General features: G+C 37.7%; 1 protein-coding gene across 7 annotated transcripts in view; it reads left to right on the plus strand.

The window, feature by feature from the left end:
- CCDC138 (coiled-coil domain containing 138) overlaps positions 1 to 25,504 on the plus strand; it is a 121,006-nt gene that overhangs the window by 71,235 nt on the left and 24,267 nt on the right. For 6 of the 7 annotated variants that reach the window (XM_047746184.1, XM_047746185.1, XM_047746182.1 and 3 more), the window contains one exon: positions 3,793 to 3,969. In XM_047746184.1, the coding sequence (XP_047602140.1) occupies positions 3,793 to 3,969 (177 nt within the window). Of the gene's footprint in view, positions 1 to 3,792; positions 3,970 to 4,718; positions 4,905 to 25,504 lie in introns of those variants that run through there. The other variant, XM_047746187.1, reaches the window with a different exon arrangement.

The raw sequence follows: 25,504 nt of genomic DNA on the forward strand, positions 1-25,504 counted from the left end.
GTTAACATACAGTGTTATATTACTTTCAGGTGTATAATAGAGTGATTCAGCACTTCCATACATCACCCAGTCCGCATCACAACAAGTGCCCTCCTTAATCCCCATCACTTATTTCACTCTATCCCCAGCCACCTCCCCTCTGATAACCATCAGTTTGTTCTCTGTAGTTAAGAGTCGAAACAGGTACAATTTTGATTGTATTGTAGCTTACCATTTTTGACCTGCATTCTGCTTACGGGAGCCACCAAAATGTGTCATAACCTTTAATAAGATTTATTGTGCTGTCTAGTAATGATAAAGGGTAAATAATTGACGGACCGGCAATTGGAATAGTGAAGGAAATAAGTTCTTGCAGTGTTTTAGCATTTTTCTAATCATTGATTTGTTTTTTTCAAATTTATTCCCCATAAGGTAGATGGTATTGTCATTTTTACAAAAGAGCAAACTGGGGATCAGGCATTTGTAAGGGACTCAGATCTTTTCTTGACCCTAAATAACCAGCCCTTTAACAGTATCATCATGAGGACAGTGGAATGTTATATGTCATCAACAATTTTAAGTATGTAGATGTGTAGATCTATGTAGTAGGTACTAATATGTACATACTAGTTTGATCTGTGTAAAGAAATGAGAACTGAAAGGTAAGAATCTTACCTAATAGTATTGTTTTAGGGACAAATTTCTTGTCTAATTAAATGTACTCTCTCTCCTTTTTAGTTGTGTGCATCAGAGCTAGTTCTGGTGTCCTGCCCGTCTCAACACTTGGCTCCCAACTTATGTAGATATATATTGCAGATACATGTTTTTGTAAATTATGTACTTATTTATACTTCAGGTCTAAAGAACTGTAGGGATTATTGCCATTCTCAGATAACAGGAACAATATAGGATTAAGAACTTCAGTTTACAGTCAGATAACTAAGGATGAGTCTCACCCCCATCACTAGCTATGTGACAATGGGCAGGTCCCTTCTTTTTTGCATTTCACCACAATTTTTAATTTTATTTTTAAGATTAAAACCAGTTTTTAAGGTTAAATGAGAATTAATATGAAGGTTTAGCAAAGAGTGTGGCATATAGTAAGTGCTACCTGCTAGCATTATTATAAACATTATTATTTAGTATTATCTAACTTCTCAGTTGGTTTTACTTGAGATCAGAATTGAGGTCTGTTAGACTGCATTAGATTTGTATTGCTTCATAATAAACCATCAAACACTTGTTGCTTAAAACAACAACCAGTTTTGGTATAGTTGATAACTGAAATTTCTTAAAATATTCTCTTAGAAGTTAAATTGTTAGTGATTTTAGAAAATCTTCACTATTAGGGAAATTAAAATAACGATATAACTTTTTTACTTCTCCCTAAAAGATAAGGCAACATAACAATAAAATCACCAAATACTATCCCCCCCAAATTAATTAGGCACAATTTTTTAATTTCACAGATTTGCTATATCATGTACCACTTAGCCTATTTAATCTCAGATGAAGTATTAATGAGAAGTGATTGTAATCGTGCCAAAAACAGTAGGTGGCACTGTGATAAAACTTTTGTTTCTGTGAAGAATTGGTCTCAGGTTCATCTGTACTCTTCTACTGCTTGCTAAATAAACATAGGTTTTCTAAAGAAGGCATACTTGAACAGAATCTAGCAACTTGCTTAACCTAAATACACATTTATTTGTAGTGTTTTGTTTTATTTAATTACCAACATTACGTATAATAATGGCAGTGTTCTTTGAACTAAATTCTACCAAAAGTAAGAGTAGTGAAATAATAGATTAGATTTCAATAGATTTATTGGAAGGAATAGAAAGAACCGATTGAGCGGGTGCAGATTTTAATTTTACAAATTCTTTCATATGTATTTTAATATATATTTATGTATTTCAGTTCTCTCCTAGGTATTGCACACAGATTATCCTCAGCTTTTCATTCTTTTTTTTTTTTTTTTAAGATTTTATTTGACACAGAGAGAGAGAGAGATCACAAGTAGGCAGAGAAGTAGGCTTCCCGCTGAGCAGAGATCCTGATTTGGGGCTGGATCCCAGGACTCTGAGATCATTACCTGAGCTGAAGGCAGAGGCTTAACCCACTGAGCCACCCAAGTACCCCCAGTTTCTCATTCTTAGTAATTAAGCTTTTAAATCATTTCTTTAGTTTATGTAAACTAAAACAGCAAAGATGAAATGCAACACATCAGCCAGAAGATAGTAAATTTTAATGGGGGGTGGTTCTGTCATATTTTCAATGTATTTTAAAGTATCCTCGAGCCTTATTTAACCAGAAATCATCAGTAGAAAAATTAACTCACTAGTGTTTGAACAGCACAGTTTTGTTTTTTTTAATTCCTTTCAATAGTGTGTTGAAAGAGTTTAGGAAACTGGAATATTCTTGTACAATTAAAAGCACAGTGTAAATTGTTTAAGAGTACTGATTTGGGTTGTTTGGTGTATTGAAGTGTAACGATATAAGTATCTTTAATATCTTGTTTGCATTGATTGTCGTTAAATTGGTGCTACTCAGTCCTGGCTTTACAGGTTTCCCAATCATTGTGGAACGTCTTTAAGAAAGTTCCAGGCAAAGATGTGGAGAAAAGGAGCCTTCATGCCTATGGTTGGAACGTAAATTGGTATAGCCACTATGCCAAACAGGGTGGAGGTTCCTCCAAAATTAAAAATAGAACTACCATATGGCAAAAAAAAGAAAGAAAGGTCCAGGGTTTCTTTAAAAAAAAAAAAAAGTGTATGTATATATAATATATCTATATATATATATATCATATATATATACCACATTTTATTTATCCATTCATCCATCAATATATACTTAACAGATGCATGTTTCCATGTATTGGCTAATAAGGTAAACTATGGAAATGAAAATGGAACCACTATGGAAAAGAGTGTGGAGTTCCAACAAAATTTAAAAATAAAACTATCAGATGATCCAGAAATTCCACTTCAGGGTATTATCCAAAGGAACCTAAAACAATAATTCAAAAAGTTCCAGGGATTCTGATCTAGTGGGTGCCATCATAACATTGGCCTTGGCAAAACCATGCTGTGCTGATGGCAGATATATAACACACCAGAGCACATCTAGTCCTCTCGAGTTATCTTTGAATGGCTGTTTGATCTTTATTAAGAGACAGAAATCCTCGTTTAAAAGTGTGTAAAGTTACATTTTGAAGTAAACACTTAGCAGCGACAAAAAAATATCTCAAATCCTGGGTAAAAATAAAAACACTTTTGAAAGCATCTGGTAGTTATCAGATATGAAAAATAAACATTACTATGGTCTTTACTATTAAAATCAACTGTTTTCTTGTAATAAAAACAATTTATTGTTATTTTGGTGTTAAAATATGAATGAAATTTATACCTCATCATAGTATAATTTCTCATTTCAAGCATTGGGGTGCTTTTTTTTTTTTCTTTTAGATTTTATTTATTTATTTGACAGAGATAGCAAGAGAGGGAGCACAAGCAGGGGGAGTGGGAGAGGGAGAAGCAGGCTTTCCATTGAGCAGGGAACCCCATGTGGGGCTTGATCCCAGGACTCTGGGATCATGACTTGAGCCAAAGGCAGACGCTTAACAGCTGAGCCACCCAGGCACCCCTCAAGCATTTGAGTTCTAACAGACTGTAAATTTAGCCAGTGATCTCTGGTCATTTAATTTTTGTTTCCCTTTTAAATTTAAGTGATGGTATTTTCTTTCTGTTGTTTCTGATTACCAGCTACACTCCTGACTGATAATGACAGTTGATTTTATATACTGTTTTTTAGCTGACTACCTGGCTCAGGCATTTGATTCTCTCTGTTTGGACTTGAAGACAGATGAAGGAAAAGTCTTGTTTTTGGAATATCAAGCTGTTCCAGTAATACTAAATCATCTACGAATATCCAGCAAAGGACTACTTTCTAATGTCATTGATAGTTTGCTTCAGATGACAGTGGAATCTAGTAAGTTTTAAAGTTTTTAGATACACAAAGAAATGACAGTCAACGATTTTGTGTTCTGAATGTATAACTATGTATCAGATATATTGTATTTTATAATAGAAATGGTTAAGGAGTATTTTTGACAGTTGTGTAATTGTTATTAATAACATCTCTAAAAGTTATAGGTCTAAATTTCCATTAACAGTGTACAATTTCCAGTACTCACCTCATCTCATCTCAGTTATGTGAATATACTCTGCATTGTTGATTCATGTTTTCAAGCTTCCTTGTCTGTTCTTCCCTGTCTCATCATTCTGACAGATCTAATCCTGTAATCCCTGCTTACTTAGAAGGAGATGTTCAAGTGTGTCCCCATCTAAAGGGAGAATATGACAAAGCCATATTCCTGTTTCTTCTTCAACCTTACTGTTTTGTTGGAGGATTGGGGTGGGGGGGTGGGAGGAGCACTCAGGTGTATATGGGTCTCCTTTTTTTCATGCATATTTGCAATATTTTGTAGTATGTGGCTTTATTTTTTCTTTTTGGTTTTTATATTGCTGTAGTAAGTTCTTTTAACTTACTATTGATGGTTCCTAATTTAGCCCAGATATGTATGGGGATGTTGAACATAAATATTTTCCTTTGCTTTGGTTGGTATTGCTCTTTGAACCTTAAGTAACCCCTTGACTTATAATAAGCAACCATTTTGCCTCAGTAATTCTTTTTCACTTGTAGCTTTTCCTCTTCCCTATTCTCCCTTCCTTCTACAGCACTTCTAAAGTGAAATGTTTATGCCTTCCAGAAGGTGGAAACTAAAATTCGAAAGTCATTGCTCATTGTGGTAGTAAGCAGTCTGTGGGTACTTGGTGCTTGTGGGTGAATCCCTAACAGCTGGGTGTAAAGCATAGTTCTACTTCTTACTAGGTACCTTCAGCGTATGGCTTCACATTTTTAATTCATTTTATATACTTTCTCGTTTTTCTTTTACAACATCCCTATGAGGCCTAGAAAAGTCAGGTAACTTGTCCATGGCTTCCATAGTTAGGTGGAGGTAGGACTTAGATTTGAAAAAAATGTTTCTGATTCTGGGTGTAACAAGATACATTCTACCATTGCACTGCGATTAGGTTTTCTAGAGGCTTTTTTCCTGCCCCCAAATGTCAAATTTTCTCTGACATATTTTATTAATATTTTTAGCCATTTGCAAATGCTAAGATTTTACACTTATAGTTGGGGATATAACTACCTAGTTAAATAATCTTGGGGTTTTATATCTTAACTTACTAATATATGCTATAGAGCAAAAAAGTGAAAAATTAGAAAACTGAGACACAGACACCCAAGATTACTTGTTTAAAGTGGGTAGACTTAAATTAAGTTTCATAGGATTTTTCTTTCTTTAAAAATTTTTTTTTTATTATTTTTTAAAGATTTTATTTATTTATTTGTCAGAGAGAGAGAGAGAGTGTGCACACAAAGCAGGGTGAGTATCAAGCAGAGGGAGATGCTGGCTCCCTCCTGAGCAAGGAGCCTGATTCAGGACTTGATCCCAGGACACTGGGATCATGACCTGAGCCAAAGACAGATGCTTAACTAACTGAGCCACCCAGGTGCTCCTCCTTCATTCTTTTTAAAGATTTATCTATTTATTAGAGAGAGGGGGGGTGGGGGATGGGGGGAGGGAGAAAGAGAATCTCAAGCAGACTCCCTTGCTTATGGAGCCCCACATGGGCCCAACACAGGGCTCAGTCTCACAACCCTGACATCATGACCTGAGTGGAAATCGGGAATTGGACACTTAACTGACTAAAACACCCAGGATTTTTCTCAATGAGGAAAAAAAAATTTTACCAGATGCAAATGTCTGTTCATTAGAAACAAATCTGTCTGAATATTCCTGACGGAGGTGAAATATTGCAGCCAAAGTAAAACTAAATATAATTTTATGAAATAGTGGACCTACTTGGGTGAAATGACTTTGTGGCACCATAACATTCACATATGGGGAAATAGTAGTAAAGTCAGCAGATGTTCATTCACATGTGTTTACCTTGTTCAGATTATGCTCAAATCCAGGGTTATCTTTTCTTGTTCAAATTGAATAAATAAAGCAATTTCTAATGTGGATTCCTAGAAAGCCATATCATTTTTAGTGATGGAAAACTTTTGGGAGAATCTTTGATAATTTCTGACTGAAGTATATTTATTTGCTTGATATATTTTTCTTTTTCTTTCTTTCTTTTTTTTTTTTTTTCCCCATTTGCATTTTTTATTCTTACTCACTGGTTTTTTTTTTTTTTTTTTTTTTTTTTTTTTTGCTTTTTGTTTTTTTTTATTTTACATTTAATTTTTTTATTTTTTCAGTATAACAGTATTCATTATTTTTGCACCACACCCAGTGCTCCATGCAATCCGTGCCCTCTCCAATACCCACCACCTGGTGCCCGCAACCTCCCACCCCCCACCCCTTCAACATTCTCAGATCGTTTTTCAGAGTCCATAGTCTCTCATGGTTCACCTCCCCTTCCAATTTCCCTCAACTCCCTTCTCCTCTCCATCTCCCCTTGTCCTCCATGCTATTTGTTATGCTCCACAAATAAGTGAAACCATATGATAATTGACTCTCTCTGCTTGACTTATTTCACTCAGCATAATCTCTTCCAGTCCCGTCCATGTTGCTACAAAACTTGGGTATTCATCCTTTCTTTTTTTTTTTTTTTTTTTACAGCTTTATAAACATATATTTTTATCCCCAGGGGTATAGGTCTGTGAATCGCCAGGTTTACACACTTCACAGCACTCACCATAGCACATACCCTCCCCAATATCCATAACCCCACCCCCCCTCTCCCAACCCCCTCCCCCCATCAACCCTCAGTTTGTTTTGTGAGATTAAGAGTCACTTATGGTTTGTCTCCCTCCCAATCCCATCTTGTTTCATTTACTCTTCTCCTACCCCCTCAACCCCCCATGTTGCATCTCCTCTCCCTCATATCAGGGAGATCATATGATAGTTGTCTTTCTCCGATTGACTTATTTCGCTAAGCATGATACCCTCTAGTTCCATCCACGTCGTCGCAAATGGCAAGATTTCATTTCTTTTGATGGCTGCATAGTATTCCATTGTGTATATATACCACATCTTCTTTATCCATTCGTCTGTTGATGGACATCTTAGGTTCTTTCCATAGTTTGGCTATTGTAGACATTGCTGCTATAAACATTCGGGTGCACGTGCCCCTTCGGATCACTACGTTTGTATCTTTAGGGTAAATACCCAGCAGTGCAGTTGCTGGGTCATAGGGTAGTTCTATTTTCAACATTTTGAGGAACCTCCATGCCGTTTTCCAGAGTGGTTGCACCAGCTTGCATTCCCACCAACAGTGTAGGAGGGTTCCCCTTTCTCCGCTTCCTCGCCAGCATCTGTCATTTCCTGACTTATTAATTTTAGCCATTCTGACTGGTGTGAGGTGATATCTCATGGGGGTTTTGATTTGTATTTCCCTGATGCCGAGTGATATGGAGCACTTTTTCATGTGTCTGTTGGCCATCTGGATGTCTTCTTTGCAGAAATGTCTGTTCATGTCCTCTGCCCATTTCTTGATTGGATTATTTGTTCTTTGGGTGTTGAGTTTGCTAAGTTCTTTATAGATTTTGGACACTAGCCCTTTATCTGATATGTCATTTGCAAATATCTTCTCCCATTCTGTCAGTTGTCTTTTGGTTTTGTTCACTGTTTCCTTTGCTGTGCAAAAGCTTTTGATCTTGATAAAATCCCAATAGTTCATTTTTGCCCTTGCTTCCCTTGCCTTTGGTGATGTTCCTAGGAAGATGTTGCTGCGGCTGAGGTCGAAGAGGTTGCTGCCTGTGTTCTCCTCAAGGATTTTGATGGATTCCTTTCTCACATTGAGGTCCTTCATCCATTTTGAGTCTATTTTCGTGTGTGGTGTAAGGAAATGATCCAATTTCATTTTTCTGCATGTGGCTGTCCAATTTTCCCAACACCATTTATTGAAGAGGCTGTCTTTTTTCCATTGGACATTCTTTCCTGCTTTGTCGAAGATGAGTTGACCATAGAGTTGAGGGTCCATTTCTGGGCTCTCTATTCTGTTCCATTGATCTATGTGTCTGTTTTTGTGCCAGTACCATGCTGTCTTGATGATGACAGCTTTGTAATAGAGCTTGAAGTCCGGAATTGTGATGCCACCAACTTTGGCTTTCTTTTTCAATATTCCTTTGGCTATTCGAGGTCTTTTCTGGTTCCATATAAATTTTAGGATTATTTGTTCCATTTCTTTGAAAAAAATGGATGGTACTTTGATAGGAATTGCATTAAATGTGTAGATTGCTTTAGGTAGCATAGACATTTTCACAATATTTATTCTTCCAATCCAGGAGCATGGAACATTTTTCCATTTCTTTGTGTCTTCCTCAACTTCTTCCATGAGTACTTTATAGTTTTCTGAGTATAGATTCTTAGTTTCTTAGGTTAGGTTTATTCCTAGGTATCTTATAGTTTCGGGTGCAATTGTAAATGGGATGGACTCCTTAATTTCTCTTTCTTCTGTCTTGTTGTTGGTGTAGAGAAATGCAACTGATTTCTGTGCATTGATTTTATATCCTGACACTTTACTGAATTCCTGTACAAGTTCTAGCAGTTTTGGAGTGGAGTCTTTTGGGTTTTCCACATATAGTATCATATCATCTGCAAAGAGTGATAGTTTGACTTCTTCTTTGCCAATTTGGATGCCTTTAATTTCCTTTTGTTTTCTGATTGCTGAGGCTAGGACTTCTAGTACTATGTTGAATAGCAGTGGTGATAACGGACATCCCTGCCGTGTTCCTGACCTTAGCGGAAAAGCTTTCAGTTTTTCTCCATTGAGAATGATATTTGCGGTGGGTTTTTCATAGATGGCTTTGATAATATTGAGGTATGTGCCGTCTATCCCTACACTTTGAAGAGTTTTGATCAGGAAGGGATGCTGTACTTTGTCAAATGCTTTTTCAGCATCTATGCAGAGTATCATATGGTTCTTGTTCTTTCTTTTATTAATGTGTTGTATCACATTGATTGATTTGCGGATGTTGAACCAACCTTGCAGCCCTGGAATAAATCCCACTTGGTCGTGATGAATAATCCTTTTAATGTACTGTTGAATCCTATTGTCTAGTATTTTGGCGAGAATTTTTGCATCTGTGTTCATCAAGGATATTGGTCTGTAGTTCTCTTTTTTGTTGGGATCCTTGTCTGGTTTTGGGATCAAGGTGATGCTGGCCTCATAAAATGAGTTTGGAAGTTTTCCTTCTATTTCTATTTTTTGGAACATTTTCTGGAGAATAGGAATTAGTTCTTCTTTAAATGTTTGGTAGAATTCCCCCGGGAAGCCGTCTGGCCCTGGGCTTTTGTTTGTTTGGAGATTTTTGATGACTCTTTCAATCTCCTTACTGGTTATGGGTCTGTTCAGGCTTTCTATTTCTTTCTGGTTCAGTTGTGGTAGTTTATATGTCTCTAGGAATGCATCCATTTCTTCCAGATTGTCAAATTTGTTGGCGTAGAGTTGCTCATAGTATGTTCTTATAATTGTCTGTATTTCTTTGGTGTTCGTTGTGATCTCTCCTCTTTCATTCATGATTTTATTTATTTGGGTCCTTTCTCTTTTCTTTTTGATAAGTCTGGCCAGGGGTTTATCAATCTTATTAATTCTTTCAAAGAACCAGCTCCTCGTTTCGTTGATTTGTTCTATTGTTTTTTTGGTTTCTATTTCATTGATTTCTGCTCTAATCTTTATGATTTCTCTTCTCCTGCTGGGTTTAGGGTTTCTTTCTTGTTCTTTCTCCAGCTCCTTTAGGTGTAGGGTTAGGTTGTGTACCTGAGACCTTTCTTGTTTCTTGAGAAAGGCTTGTACCGCTATATATTTTCCTCTCAGGACTGCCTTTGTTGTGTCCCATAGATTCTGAACCGTTGTGTTTTCATTATCATTTGTTTCCATAAATTTTTTCAATTCTTCTTTAATTTCCTGGTTGACCCATTCATTCTTTAGAAGGATGCTGTTTAGTCTCCCTGTATTTGGGTTCTTTCCAAATTTCCTCTTGTGATTGAGTTCTAGCTTTAGAGCATTGTGGTCTGAAAATATGCAGGGAATGATCCCAATCTTTTGATACCGGTTGAGACTTGATTTAGGACCAAGAATGTGATCTATTCTGGAGAATGTTCCATGTGCACTAGAGAAGAATGTGTATTCTGTTGCTTTGGGATGAAATGTTCTGAATATATCTGTGATGTCCATCTGGTCCAGTGTGTCATTTTAGGCCTTTATTTCCTTGTTGATCTTTTGCTTGGATGATCTGTCCATTTCAGTGAGGGGAGTGTTAAAATCCCCTACTATTATTGTATTCTTGTCGATGTGTTTCTTTGATTTTGTTATTAATTGGTTTATATAGTTGGCTGCTCCCACGTTAGGGGCATAGATATTTAAAATTGTTAGATCTTCTTGTTGGACAGTTCCTTTGAGTATGATATAGTGTCCTTCCTCATCTCTTATTATAGTCTTTGGCTTAAAATCTAATTGATCTGATATAAGGATTGCCACTCCTGCTTTCTTCTGATGTCCATTAGCATGATAAATTCTTTTCCACCCCCTCATTTTAAAACTGGAGGTGTCTTCGGGTTTAAGATGAGTTTCTTGTAGGCAACATATAGATGGGTTTTGTTTTTTTATCCATTCTGATACCCTGTGTCTTTTGACTGGGGCATTTAGCCCATTAACATTCAGGGTAACTATTGAGAGATATGAATTTAGTGCCATTGTATTGCCTGTAAGGTGACTGTTATTGTATATTGTCTCTGTTTCTTTCTGATCTACTACTTTGAGGGTCTCTCTTTGCTTAGAGGACCCCTTTCAATATTTCCTGTAGAGCTGGTTTGGTATTTGCAAATTCTTTCAGTTTTTGTTTGTCCTGGAAGCTTTTAATCTCTCCTTCTATTTTCAATGATAGCCTAGCTGGATATAGTATTCTTGGCTGCATGTTTTTCTCATTTAGTACTCTGAATATATCATGCCAGCTCTTTCTGGCCTGCCAGGTCTCTGTGGATAAGTCTGCTGCCAATCTAATATTTTTACCATTGTACGTTACAGACTTCTTTTCCCGGGCTGCTTTCAGGATCTTTTCTTTGTCACTAAGACTTGTAAATTTTACTATTAGGTGACGGGGTGTGGACCTATTCTTATTGATTTTGAGGGGGGTTCTCTGAACCTCCTGAATTTTGATGCTTGTTCCCTTTGCCATATTGGGGAAATTCTCTCCAATAATTCTCTCCAATATACCTTCTGCTCCCCTCTCTGTTTCCTCTTCTTCTGGAATCCCAATTTTTCTAATGTTGTTTCGTCTTATGGTGTCACTTATCTCTCGAATTCTCCCCTCGTGGTCCAGTAGCTGTTTGTCCCTCTTTTGCTCAGCTTCTTTATTCTCTGTCATTTGGTCTTCTATATCGCTAATTCTTTCTTCTGCCTCATTTATCCTAGCAGTGAGAGCCTCCATTTTTGATTGCACCTCATTAATAGCTTTTTTGATTTCAACTTGGTTAGATTTTAGTTCTTTTATTTCTCCAGAAAGGGCTTTTATATCTCCCGAGAGGGTTGCTTTAATATCTTCCATGCCTTTTTCAAGCCCGGCTAGAACCTTGAGAATCGTCATTCTGAACTCTATATCTGACATATTACCAATGTCTGTATTGATTAGGTCCCTAGCCTTTGGTACTGCCTCTTGTTCTTTTTTTTTGTTGTGAATTTTTCCGCCTTGTCATTTTGTCCAGAAAAGAGTTTATGAAGGAGAAAGTAAAATACTAAAAGGGTGGCTACAACCCCAGGAAAATATGCTTTAGCCAAATCAGAAGAGATCCCAAATTGTGAGGGGGGAGAAAGGGGATAAAAAGAGGTTCAAAAAGAAAAAAAGAAAAAAAAAAGAAACTATTTAAAAAAAGAAAGCCGATAAAGAAAAAAATATAAAAAGAGGAAAAAATATATATATATATATTAGATAAACTATTTAAAAAACGTTAAAAAAGAAAACGGTAAAAGTTAAAAAAATTTAGCAGAAGAAGAGGAAAAGAAAAAAAAATTGAAAAAGAAAAAAAAAATTAAATTAACTGCAAGGCTAAAAAATCATGGGGAGAAAGCCATGAGTTCCGTGCTTTGCTTTCTTCTCCTCTGGAATTCCGCCGCTCTCCTTGGTAGGTGAACTTGGTCCTGGCTGGGTTTCCTGTTGATCTTCTGGGGGAGGGGCCTGTTGTAGTGATTCTCAAGCGTCTTTGCCCCAGGCGGAGTTGCACCGCCCTTACCTGGGGCCGCGCTGAGTAATCCGCTCGGGTTCGCTTTCGGGAGCTTTTGTTCCCTGAGCGCTTTCCGTAGAGTTCCGGAGGACGGGAATGAAGATGGCGGCCTCCCGGTCTCCGGCCCGGAGGAGCCGAGAGCCCGGGGCCCCACTCCTCAGTGCGCCCTCAGAGAACAGCGCCCAATGTCTCCCGCCACCCTGGCCTCCGGCCACGCTCCGAGCTGACCGAGCCTGCGACCGGTTCAAGGCAACCCCGAGCTGAGAGTCACTCCTCGGCTCTGTCTCTGCAGCCGGCTTCCCCGTTCTAATACCGGTAAGCTCTGCGACACTCAGACACCCCCGATCCTTCTGCGACCCTGCCGGACCTGAGGCCGCGCTGACCCCGCCTGGGCTTCCAGTTAAGCCTCTGGAGCGATGTCCCTCAGCGGAACAGACTTTTAAAAGTCCTGATTTTGCTCCGTTGCTCCGCCGCTCTCCGGGAGCCGGCCCCTCCCCCCGCGGTCTATCTTCCCGTCGCTTTGGATTCACTTCTCCGCCAGTCCTACCTTGCAGAAAGTGGTTGATTTTCTGTTTCTGGAATTGCTGTTCTTCTTCTCTTCAATCTCCCGTTGGATTTGTAGGTGTTTGCAATCTTTAGATAAGCTATTTAGCTGATCTCCCACTACCGGAAGTAGTCTCAGCCTGCTACTTCTCCGCCATCTTGACTCCTCCCTCTTTCTTTTTTTTTTTTAAAGAGTTTATTTATGTGACAGGCAGGTCACAACTAGGCGAAGAGCCAGGCAGAGAGAGAGAAGGAAGCAGGCTTCCTGCTGAGCAGAAAGCCCGATGCGGGCACTCCTGCAAATCCATTCTATCAAGATTTCTCTTCCCACAACTTTTTCCTCTGAACTTAAAAAAAAAAAAAGTATGTGTAAATTATAAAAATGGTGAAATGAGTTTCTCATCTCAAATCTAGAAAAAACAGAACATAAAACCAACAGCTAGATAAGTATTTGCTGCATTTTAATCTATTATTTTAACCCCTTCAACACATTTCTTTGGTTAATATACACGCATTTGGTACTGGGTTTATATTAAAAATAGAAAAATATGGGTGCCTGGGTGGCTCAGTGGGTTAAGCCTCTGCCTTTGGCTCAGGTCATGATCTCAGGGTCCTGGGTCAAGCCTGCATTGTGTTCCCTGCCCAGCAGGAAGCCTGCCTCTCCCTCTCCCACTCCCCCTGCTTGTGTTCCCTCTCTCTTTGTGTCTCTCTCTGTCAAATAAATAAACAAATCTTTTTTTTTTTTTTTTAAAGATTTTATATATTTATTTGACAGAAATCACAGGTAGGCAGAGAGGCAGGCAGGGGAGGGCGGGAAGCAGGTTCCCCACTGAGCAGACAACCTGATGCGGGACTTGATCCCAGGACCCTGAGATCATGACCTGAGCTGAAGGCAGAGGCTTAACCCACTGAGCTACCAGGTGCCCCTAGGTAAACAAAATCGTAAAAAAAATAAGAATGGATTTGTAGATGGCTTATGTCACACAATTAATGGGTCTTGGTGGCCAGCTATGCATGAGGTGACATGTTTCAAGCATTGTGTTTGCAGTCCTTTGCTGAGCCTTGGGGCTTCCTCCAATGTCCATTTAGGGCTTTGGAGCAAGAGGCTGGGGGAAGGTGTCAGTGGGCCAGGCTCTTGCCCGGGAGTACTCAAAGTTCTTACTGGTCTGTAACACAAATCAGTACAGAAACCGTGTTTAAAACTTGTGTAGTAGTTGTCAAATTACCAATTTTATAAAGTTCAATAATAATTTAAAAAATTTGGACTTGTATTTCTAGTGTTATTTGTTATTTCTAGTGTTTTTTTTTAAATGGTATTGTAAAACAAATTCTGAAAAGTTTATTTGAGCAAACAGTGATTCCAGAGGGATAACACCAGATCTGAAAACAGGTAGGGGTGGTCTGCAGGTAGTGCTAGGGCAGAGGTTTTTATAGAAAAGATAGGGATGCAGAGCAAAGAAATTATTTAATTGGCTATAACACAAATGGTTGCCTTGTTGGGGAAAATACAGTTATTTGACTGTTATGATAGTTTTACTTGAGGTTCATGTTCTACAATTCAAAGAAATCTGGTTGGCATTGATTAGTTTTTCTTGAATTTTGTTTTCTTAGATTCAAGTGCACTGACTGCTTTAGAATTTGATTTGTTTATGTAGGGTACCCTGCTGAAGGCATGAAGGCCTGCAGTCTAATAGCCTCTTTGTTAAACTCTTTTCGACAGTATTTTGTTAAAGGCTTGCATTCTCTGTGCTGGATTGGAAATCGCAGACCAGTTCTTACTCAAAGTAGTTTGAGGAGCAATAGGGTACTCCATCTCCACTGGATACTTCATGTTAAGCTCTTACAGAGTGGTGGTTTTTCTCTTGTCCCGCTTGTGCTCCTCCCCCAGATTCATCTTTTCAGATATGAGAAATGTTTTTAGCTGCCTAGGTATTTACTGTTTTTTGAAAGCTGCTAAAATGTATTTCTTTATGATCTAGGTATATTTTGCTTTAAAATGCATTTCTTTGAGTGTAAACTAAGATCTATACATTGATTTACCTCAATGTATATATCATGAGCACATTTTTTTTTTTTTTTTTAGATTGAGGGCTTCTGATAATACCTCTTTGGGGTATGAGTATATATCATATAATAACTTAGTAGTGTTGGTTTTAGAAAATTATTTTGTGGTTCCTTTTTCTTTTTCCTGTCAGTGGTTAAAAGCTATTACTCACTTATCTGGGTCTAGCTGTGTAAGGACTTGAGTCTTATTTTATTTTTCAAAGAGTACTTTCCTTTTCTTGTCAGACTTAGTTTAAATAGGAGGACTTAAGTTTATATTTGTATTATTTAGTTCATTTTGTTCTGCAGCCTAAAAACTGCCCGTCTAAGGTAATATGCTACCATTTAACACTTGAATGGCAATAATGTAGTTGAGCACATTTTGCAGGCACTTTTTATTTGTATTATAAAAATAAATAGAAATTTGAAGGCTGCAAACTGGAAGAAAAGTCTTACTATCCGAAGATATGTACATTTACTTCATATGTACATTACTTTCTCTCTTTTAACCATGGATAATTTTCATGATGTTGGGTATTTCTTTTTTTTTTTTTTTAAGATTTTATTTATTTATTTGACAGAGAGAGAGATCACAAGTAGGCAGAGAGGCAGGCAGAGAGAGAGGGGGAAGCAGGCTCCCCGCTGAGCAGAGAGCCCGATGCGGGGCTCGATCCCAGGACCCTGGGATCATGACCTGAGCCGAAGGCTGAGGCTTTAACCCACTGAGCCACCCAGGCGCCCCTGTGTTGGGTATTTCTTTTCTTTTTCTTTGTTTAACATGGTTAGATTCTAGTGTACATTTAGTTGCATCAGTCTATGTTTATCTGTCTAAAATATCAAAATACAAGAAAATATTAGAGTATTTTGCAAAGAAATATACTTGAGTACTGTTTAAATTATGAATATAGGTAAAATGTATTACATATTATAATACAGTTAAATATAGCAAAGATTTATCAAATACTTTATGCTACATGCATTAAATATGTTCTGTGGATCTTAAAGTTATTTGTGAACTTGTATTTCTTAGTTTGGTGCTCTTTTTCATTGGCAGTTGATTTTTCTTGATTTGAGCAGTATCACTTCTTCCCTTCTTGCTATTTAATTTATTCTCTCGTTCTATTATGTTTTTATTATTATTATTATTTTTTAAAGATTTTATTTATTTATTTGACAGAGAGATCACAAGTAGATGGAGAGGCAGGCAGAGAGAGAGAGAGAGAGAGGGAAGCAGGCTCCCTGCTGAGCAGAGAGCCCGATGCGGGACTCGATCCCAGGACCCTGAGATCATGACCTGAGCCGAAGGCAGCGGCTTAACCCACTGAGCCACCCAGGCTCCCTATTATGTTTTTATTATTAAGGAGATTAAAGCAAGGGTAATTTCAATGAAATGACAAATGCAATTTATTTTCAACAGTGTACCAACTTAGTATATACACACCCATGTTTCTTTTCTAGTCATGAATCCTACATACGTATAACCTGTTTTCTCAGTTAAAAGCTTTCAAATGAAAGAAAGTTCTGTAGGGAAACACAGTGGGAAGATTTATTTTTAGTAATTGAAGCATATATAATAATATTTTTTAAGTATAAGAAGTTGACACCCCTATTAATTTTACCTCCTTAATAAGACATAGTTTGCATTTTGCCTGATAACATATATTTTTTACATAGTTGCAATCATAATATGCATACTTTGTTGTATAAGAAATGTGTATTCATTATAGAAAAATTAGAAAATACAACTTTATTTCATTCAACAAATATCTGTCTATAGACGATACACTTACCCTGGCTCACTCAGTGAGACACTAGGGAGTACAGCCGAGTGCAAGATAATTAGGTCCCCTGTCAACATGAAGCTATGGTCTAGTTGACTTTTGTCAAATTATTGGTATAGTGAGGATGATAATAATACCAATATCATAGAATTATAAAAGTGGTAAGAGAGTTAGCCATGCAGAGGTCTGGAAGACTGTTGTAGGGAGCAGGACCCGCTAGAGCAAAGGTGTTAGGGCAGGTATTAATTGTTAGATATGGTATTTTCAAGACACACCAGGGAAGCCAGTGTAGCTGAAGCAGAGTGAGTGGGCAAAGTAGTAGAAGAATCAGAAAGTGGGGCCTGGCACTCACTCAGAAGGGCCTTGCTGCCCAACAATAAGACATGGGGACTCTAGTCACTAAAATTCCTTGAGCTTTGCCTTTCTGTTCTGCTTTGTTGAATGTCATATTATGAGCTTTTTTTTTTTTTTTGCATATTTCTGCATAGCCCTTATTTTTAGTTGTTGCTTAATACTTAATATTTCATATATGCATATATATGTTTATGTAATATTTATTGTTACTATATGTTTATGTAATATTTATTATTGTTACCATTTATTGAGACATTTCTTGTAGGAAATGTGTATGAAACTTGATAAGAAAATCAATTCATTGGCCTTCCATCCCAGCATAAAAGAGCTTTCAAGTAGTTTGTGGTTGCCCTTTGAGGGATATGGGGGACACGGTACTAACCTAGCAATCCTTTGCATTACCTCTTGAAATCTACTTGAGTCATTTGATATGCACATGTAACTGTGCATTTGATAGTGGTCTCTGAATGCTGTCAAAATTATAGCATATTTTAAGTTGCATAATTGCTTTAATGATGCTTTCATTCCCTCATCTGATACTGTAACAGAGTCTTTTTTGCGATATAAGCTGGGCTTTTCTAGTGTAACACAAGATGATATGAACCCGTTTTTTGGTCAGGTTTTAGGTTTGTGTTATATAGCCTGTCTTGAAGAAACGTGCTTCAATATTTTTTGACAACAAAACAAACCATGGTGTATGTTAGAGAGTAAAATCTCACCTGCCAGTTAGTGTGATAGAGAAAGCTGAGGAATCAAATAATTAAATGTATAGATAATGAATATACTATTTTTATTTTTTTTAAATAAGAGTTCTCTGAATATTTAACATAAGGAAGGAATTTTTTAAATTGGGTATATTGTTTAAAAGATAACACATTCACATAGCTAATTGTTTCAAAGGTGCAAAAGTGAAAAAAGTAAAAAAAAAAAAAAAAAAAGTCTTTCAGTCACTGTTTTCCCTTCCCTGGAGAAAGCAATTTCACTAGTTTTTTCCCATGTTCTTTTGTAGGTGTGCTATGTCTTTATACACACAAACATTCTTATTTTTTCATTTTTATCATAAGATTGTTAGCCTGCTATGTTAGCCTGTTATGAAAAATAGATCTTAGAGATCTTATATTAGTACATAAAGAGTTTCTTTAAAAATTTATTCATTTAAGATGACTGTTGATGGATATGTTAACCTTAAACAATAAAACTGCCAGATATTCAACCAGCAAAACTGGGTTTATTCAGTATAGCAGAGAATTACGATCCAGGGCAAGCAAGCTACAGCAAAACCACAGACAAGACCAGAGAACAAAGGAGAGGAATGCTCTTTCATACAAAAGTGGTGGTGATGGTTGGGGGGTTGGAAGTGTAGATGTGTGGGAGGGCTGTTATAAACAGAAAGCCCATTGGAGTAAACTGGGAGTTGGAAGTATAGTGACTTTGCATTGGCAGGGTCGTGACCATTTCTCATTGGCTGGACTTTTGCTGTGGAAGGAGGAAAACTTTCTTCCTCCTGCTGGCTTAGTAAAGTAATATCCATGTGCAAGGTGCATCACTTCCTATTGGGTCTGCAGTTGATCACTAGTGGTAGGCCATGAGCACCCCCCTGCTGGCCTTCTGACACCATTTTTTTTTTAAAGATTTATTTATCCAATTATTTTATTTTTAAATTTTTATTTTATTTAAACTCAGTTAATTAACATAAAGTGTATTATTAGTTTCAGTGATTCATCAGTTGTATATAACACCCAGTGCTCACTTACATTCATGCCCTCCTTAATACCTATTTAGAGAGAATTGAGGAGAGAGAGAGAGAACAGCAAGAGGGGAGAGGGAGAGGAAGAAGGAGAGAAGCAGACTCCCTGCTGAGCTTGGAGCCCTACTTGGGGCCTGATCCCACCACCCTGAGATCACAACCCTAGCCGAAATCAAGAATTGGATACTCAACCAACTGAGCCATCCCGGCTTTCCTTCTTCTGACTCCATTCTAAATGAGATTTCCTTTTGTTAATTTTCACAGACATTTGGGTTGTTTCTAGTCTTTTGCTAAGGCAAACAATGCTTCTGGATACAAACTAACTTTCACAAAAGCAAATTTGCACATGTGGGAGGTTATTTGGTATTATAGATACCTATAAGGAAGAATAGATACCTAGGAAGTAGAATTGTTAGATCAAAAGAAAATTTCTCAGATTGTGAGAATTACATGGAGAAAAAAGTAGGTAAATTAACAAAAGGTAAAGAACACAGAGTCAAAGATTTACAAAATTAACCCTTTATCTTGTTTATGTGTTACAAAATTGTTTTTTCTGATAGCTCATAGTTCAGAGACTCAGGAATTGAGTCTAGTATAGACAGGTATGGTGATATGGGTAATTCAGGCAGGTAATTATGTCCCATACCCATTTCTGTATGTGACTACATCCTCCCTATCATGCTGCTCTTTGCTCCCCTTTTCCCCACTCCCCACTCCTAAATCCTGGTACTCAGTATACGGCATATTGAACAGGTAATGTTGCCCAGCTAAGACAGTAGCACTGCTGACATGGAAACTTTGGCTGTCTGAGCTTCTTGCTGGTTTTTGCACAGCAGTCTAAGTACAGGAGGTTCAAAGGCTTCCAGATATAATGTTTGGAGGTTGAAGACTGCCTGTGTAGACACCTTACTTGAAGTTTAATCATGGACAGGTGAGAAGCATATTTTATTTTTTAAAGCATTTTCAAAATGCCATTTACATATCAGTTTTAGTTTTTATTCATTTTCTTTGAAATGTTTTTTTTTTAATTGTGGTAAAATACATACAACAAAATTTACCATGATAGCCAGTTTTTTAAGTGTACAGTTTATAGTGTTAAGTACATTCAGACATTGTTGTGCAGCCATCCATCTCCCATCTATTTTCAGAATTGTTTCATCTTCCTCAACTGATAGTCTTTACCAATTAAGCACTCTTCCCTCAATTAAGCACCTCTCCCTGCTAGCTCTGGTCACCCACCATTTTACTTTCTGTCTGTATGAATTTGACTACTGTAGGTACCTCATGGAAATAGAGTCATACAGTATTCGTCTCTTTGTGATTGACTTAATTTCACTTAAGCTTAATGTCCCTTTTGTGAGAACTTCCTTCCTTTTTAAAGGCTGAATTATATTCCATTGTATGGTTACACTACATTTTATCAGTTTATCCATTGATGCTTCCACTTTTGGCTATTGTGAATAATGCTGCCATGAACATGGGTGTACAAAATATCTGTTTGAGCCCTTTTTAAATTTTTTGGGGGGTATCTTTAAAATAGTTTTTAGGGGGCGCCTGGGTGGCTCAGTGGGTTAAGCCGCTGCCTTCGGCTCAGGTCATGATCCCAGGTCCTGGGTTCAAGCCCCACATCGGGCTTTCTGCTCAGCAGGGAGCCTGCTTCCTCCTCTCTCTCTGCCTGCCTCTCTGCCTACTTGTGATTTCTCTCTGTCAAATAAATAAAATCTTTAAAAAAAAAATAAAATAAAATAGTTTTTAGTCATCAAATGTCTTTCATCAGAGTGAACAGCAGTGTTTGAAATTGTACTGAGATTAAGACAATACTTTAAGAAAAAAACAAAACTTTGGTTTAGGTTATCCCCAAAGCAGATTCAGCTACCAAAGCAATATGCAGGCTGTTTTCAACATCTGAATTCGTTACAGTTTAAAATAATTGTTTACAATCCTAACTTAAACCCAGAGAACATGATTTTATAGAAACTATAGTTTAGTTGCTTGAGGAGTCCAAAATGGTACTAGTGGCACCCCTTGTATCCTTGTCTGTCACTCCTCAGAGACCTGTTTATATCATCTTGATATTTGAATCTGCTGATCATTGAGAAAAGGGTGATTAGTTCCTGGGTATGTGAAACAGAAATAGCCATTTCAGTGTTTGTGTTAGTTGTTAGGAAATCAAAGTTGGAGATTGCCTTTGTATCTTTTAAGACAAATTATTAAGAAAGGAGGAAGGTTAGTCTTATTTTGAATCTTGATTAATCATGTCAGGTTTTCTCTTTTATAGATTTTTGGCTAAGCCTTCTGTGTTCTCTAGTTGGAATGAATTCTTGTGTGTTTTTGCTTTTTTCTGGTACTTTTTTGATTCTCACTACTATAACCAAGGCCAAACCTTCATATCTTATGTGTATTTTTGCAGTGGTCTTTTACTGGTTTCCTTGCTTCCCTTTTTGCTATTCTTCCTGCTATATTCTCAGTGCCTCCACCGAAATGTGCCTCATTTGCTTGCCTAGAACTCCCCAAGTGGTTTCCTGTCGCAGAGTGAAAGGTGATATTTTTAAAATGGCCCACAAGGCCCTATAAGGTCTGGCCTCTGGCTTTCTTTTTCAGTTCACATCTTAGTATTTTCACCAAATGTCAGACTTGATCCTGCCTCATGGTCTTTGCACTTTATCCTTCCACCCATAATACTTTTCTCCCAGATAGTGGCAAGGCTTGCTCCCTCCATTCCTTTGGGTCCCTGCTCCAAAATCACATCCTTAGAGAGTCCTTCTTCATCCATCCTGTGTAACTGAGCCCCATCAACTCTCCTTATCACCCTTACTCTGCTTATTTTATCCTCTAATGCTTACCTGATGCATATATATGTATACACACACATTGATCTCTGATTCATTTGCAGTTTATCATGGTGAAAGATACGAGGTTATGGATCAAACTGTTTTTCTAGATGGCTACCTGTGCTTTATTCAATAAACTATCTTTCTCCCTTTGTTTAGAAATTCTTTTTTAGGGGTATTTAAAGTTTTTCTCTATTCTCTTATTGATTGTAATGGTTTTTCATTTCTTTTTTTTGGGGTTTCCAGATATATTTCCAGTCATATTATCTGTAAATATTATATCTTCCTTAACAATCTTTATAATTTTATTTTGGGTTGTCTCATTAAATTTGGGTGTCACCTTTAGTACAAAGCTAAATAATGGCAACGATAGTAAACATTATCATATAGTCCTCATTTTAATGAGAATGCTTCTCGTGTTGTTTCATTAAACAAAGTGTTGCTGGCATGGGTTGAGATTCATATGTCTTACCATTTTAAGAAAATATTCATCATTCCATACAGTTATGTTTAAAGGTGGATGTTGAATTTTATCAATGAACTTTTTGTATCTATGGACCAAAAATGGATCATGTGATTAATATAGGTAATAAAAATGATAATCTTTAGATTAGTAAAATAAACTACATTTGGTCATGGGATTTTTAAAATTTAAATACAAATAACCAACATTTAGTACAACATTAGTTTCAGATGTAATATTTAATAATTTGTCAGTTGCATATAACACCCAGTGCTCATCACATCACATGCCTTTCCTTAGTGACCATCACCCAATTACCCCATTCCCTCTACCCACCTCTCCTCCAGCAGCCCTCAGTTTGTTTCCTGTAGTTAAGAGTCTCTGTTTTTCTCCCTGACTGATGACTTCCCATTTAGTTTTTCCTCCCTTCCCCCATGAGCCTTTGTGCTGTTTCTTATATTCCACATATGAGTGAAACCATATGATAATTGTCTTTCTCAGATTATTTTGCTCAGTATACCACCCTCCAGTTCCATCCACATCAATGTAAATAGTTAGTATTCATCCTTTCTGATGACTGAGTCATATTCCATTGTGTGTGTATATATATATATCTACATCTTCTTTATCCTTTCATCTGTCAATGGTGTTGATCTATTTTTATTGAGTTTGGGGGAGCGGCTTGTACCTACCTTTTTGATTTAAATGTGTTTCCCTCCCCAGATTAGGGAAATTCTCAGCTATGATTTGCGCAAATTTACCTTCTGTCCCTCTCTCTCTTTCTTCTTCCTCAGGGACCTCAGCAATTCTAATATTGTTTCACTTTATAGTATTGCTGATATCTCAGATCCTCCCCTCAAGGTTCATTAGTTGTTTGTCTTTTCCTTAGCTTCCTTTTCCATCAAGTTGTCTTCTGTGTTACTTACTTTCTCTTCTGCCTCATTTTCCCAACCTGTTAGAGCATCCAATTTAAACTGCATCTCAGTTAAAGATTTTTAATTTCAGCTTGATTAGATTTTATTTCTGCAATGAGATTCTCTAGTGTGTCTTTTATGCTTTTTCTCAAGCCCAGCTAGTAATTTTTTAGTCATTATCCTGAGTTCTAGCTCTGACATTTTACTTACACATCCACATTGATTACATCTGTGGCAGAGAGTATTAACCTATGGTTCTTTCTTTTGGTGTGAATTCCTCTTTCTAGTCATTTTGCCCAGAGAAGAAGGGATGAATGAGAGAAGAAAATAAAAAATAACTATGGCCCAAGTGAAATACATAGTAGACAAATCTAAAGAGGTCAGAAAGTAAAAAAATGAGAAAGAAAAAAAAAGGGGTGGAGGAGATAGATTGTAGTCTCCCAAATGGACAAAACAGGGTGATGACTTGGTCTTAGGTGTATTTTGGTCTGTTTTTAGAAGACACTGAATCCAATATTATAAAGAAAGTAAAACTTACATATATACAAAAGATGAATACAGTGAAGGAAGCCAGCAATGGAGAATGTATCTAAAAATGTAAATGAAAGTTAGAAAAAGACTTAAAAACAGAATTGATAAAATAAGAAACTAGTTGAAAAGGAAAAAGGAAAAGCAAAATTTTAAACAAAGATAAATGAATCATGAGAAAAAAACCCTCTAATTCTATATACAGTTTTCCCCTAGTGCTCCATAAACTTGGTGTTCACCTGTTGTTCCAGCTGGTCTTCTGAGGGCAGGGCCTGTTGCGCTGATTCTCAGGTGTTTTTGCCTGAGTGGAGTAGTTGCACCACCCCTTGCCAGGTGGCTGGGCTCAGTGTAAGCTGCTACCCGTTGCTCTGTGTGTCCTTTGCTCCCTGGAGGCTTTCTGTGCCTCCGTAGAGGATGAAAATAAAAATGACCAAGCCTCATCTCCAGCCCCAGAGCTGAAAGATCATGGTCCCCTTTCTTCAGTAAATCCTCAGCGATAAGCAGTCTTCACTTTTGTGTGTGCCAGACTCTGCAGGCTCTTGTGGTGTGTGCCCACACTGATCCTCCCAGGAGAAGGCAGAGGGTCCCTGTGTTTTTGCCTTTTGCAGCCCCCTCTGCCCCCCCCTCTTTCCACAGAGAGCTGCTCCTGGATTGTGCCATGGTTCAAGGTTTATGGCTAGCTGAGCTGAGAGCCCACTTCCAGGCTTGCTGACCATAACTGGTTTCCCTGTTCCAGTGCCTGGGAACTCTGCCTCCTCAGGCATCCCCTTTCTTTGACCCCAGGGATCCTGAGACCACACTGTTCCACCTAGGATTCTGCCCTGCTTCGCCATCTGAGCACCTTTCAGTCAGGGGCATCTCTCAGTAGAGCAGACTTCTGAAGGTTGTGATTTTGTGCTCTGGGCTTTAATCGCTTTCTGGTAGTCAGCTTTTGGAGGCTCTCCCCTCCTGCCATTTATCTTCCCATATATCCTCTTAGATTCACTTCTCCACACCTCCTACCTTGCAAAATATGGTTGCTTTTCTATTTGTAGAATTTCAGCAATTCTTTTCTTACATCTCAGGTTGAATTCACAGGTATTTAGAATGATTTGATAATTATCTAGCTAAATTCAATGAGGTCTCCTATTCTTCTGCCATCTCGCCTCCTCTCTGGGGATGTTTTTCATAGAATTTATTGCTGATTTTGTTTGTTTGCATCACAAAGGAAAATCATAAACCAGTCTCACTTATGATTACCCATTCAAATCCTAGACTGAGTATTAGCATTTACATTTACTGTAACAACTAAAATATTCAGTTTTCTTCCTTTCCATTTTACTTTGTGTGTGCCATTAACTTAACATCTTTCTTCTTGTTTTTGCTTTCACCTGGGATGTGGACATGTTGCTTTTTGTATCACTTTTCTGTGGCTGCTGTAACAAATTACCAGAAAGCTGGTGCTTCAAACAATAGACATTTGTTCTCTTATAGTTCTGGAAAACAGAAGTCTGACATCAGTTTCATGGCCAGAATCAAGGCACTAACAGGGCCACCCTTATTCCAGAGCCTCTAGGGGACCATCTGTCCCTTGCCTCCTCCATCTTCTGATAGCTGCTGGCATTCCTTGGCTTGTGGCTATATTACTCTAATCTCTGCCTCTTAGGTCATTTTGAAAATATAGGTTTTATTATTATTCAAGTATGGTGAGGCCAACAGATCAGGAGGTAACCATCATTAAAAAATCCTTTATTCAGGGGAACCCTCTTGCACTGTTGGTGGGAATGCAAGTTGGTGCAGCCACTTTGGAAAACAGTGTGGAGATTCCTTAAGAGGTTAAAAATAGAGCTTCCCTGTGACCCTGCAATTGCACTAATGGGTATTTACCCCACAGATACAGATGTAGTGAAAAGAAGGGAAAGAAGGGCCATCGGTACCCCCAATGTTCATAGCAGCAATGGCCACAGTTGCCAAACTGTGGAAAGAACCAAGATGCCCTTCAACGGACGAATGGATAAAGAAGATGTGGTCCATATATACTATG

The sequence above is a fragment of the Lutra lutra genome, chromosome 9 (assembly GCF_902655055.1).
Source record: "Lutra lutra chromosome 9, mLutLut1.2, whole genome shotgun sequence".
Lineage (NCBI taxonomy): Eukaryota > Metazoa > Chordata > Mammalia > Carnivora > Mustelidae > Lutra > Lutra lutra.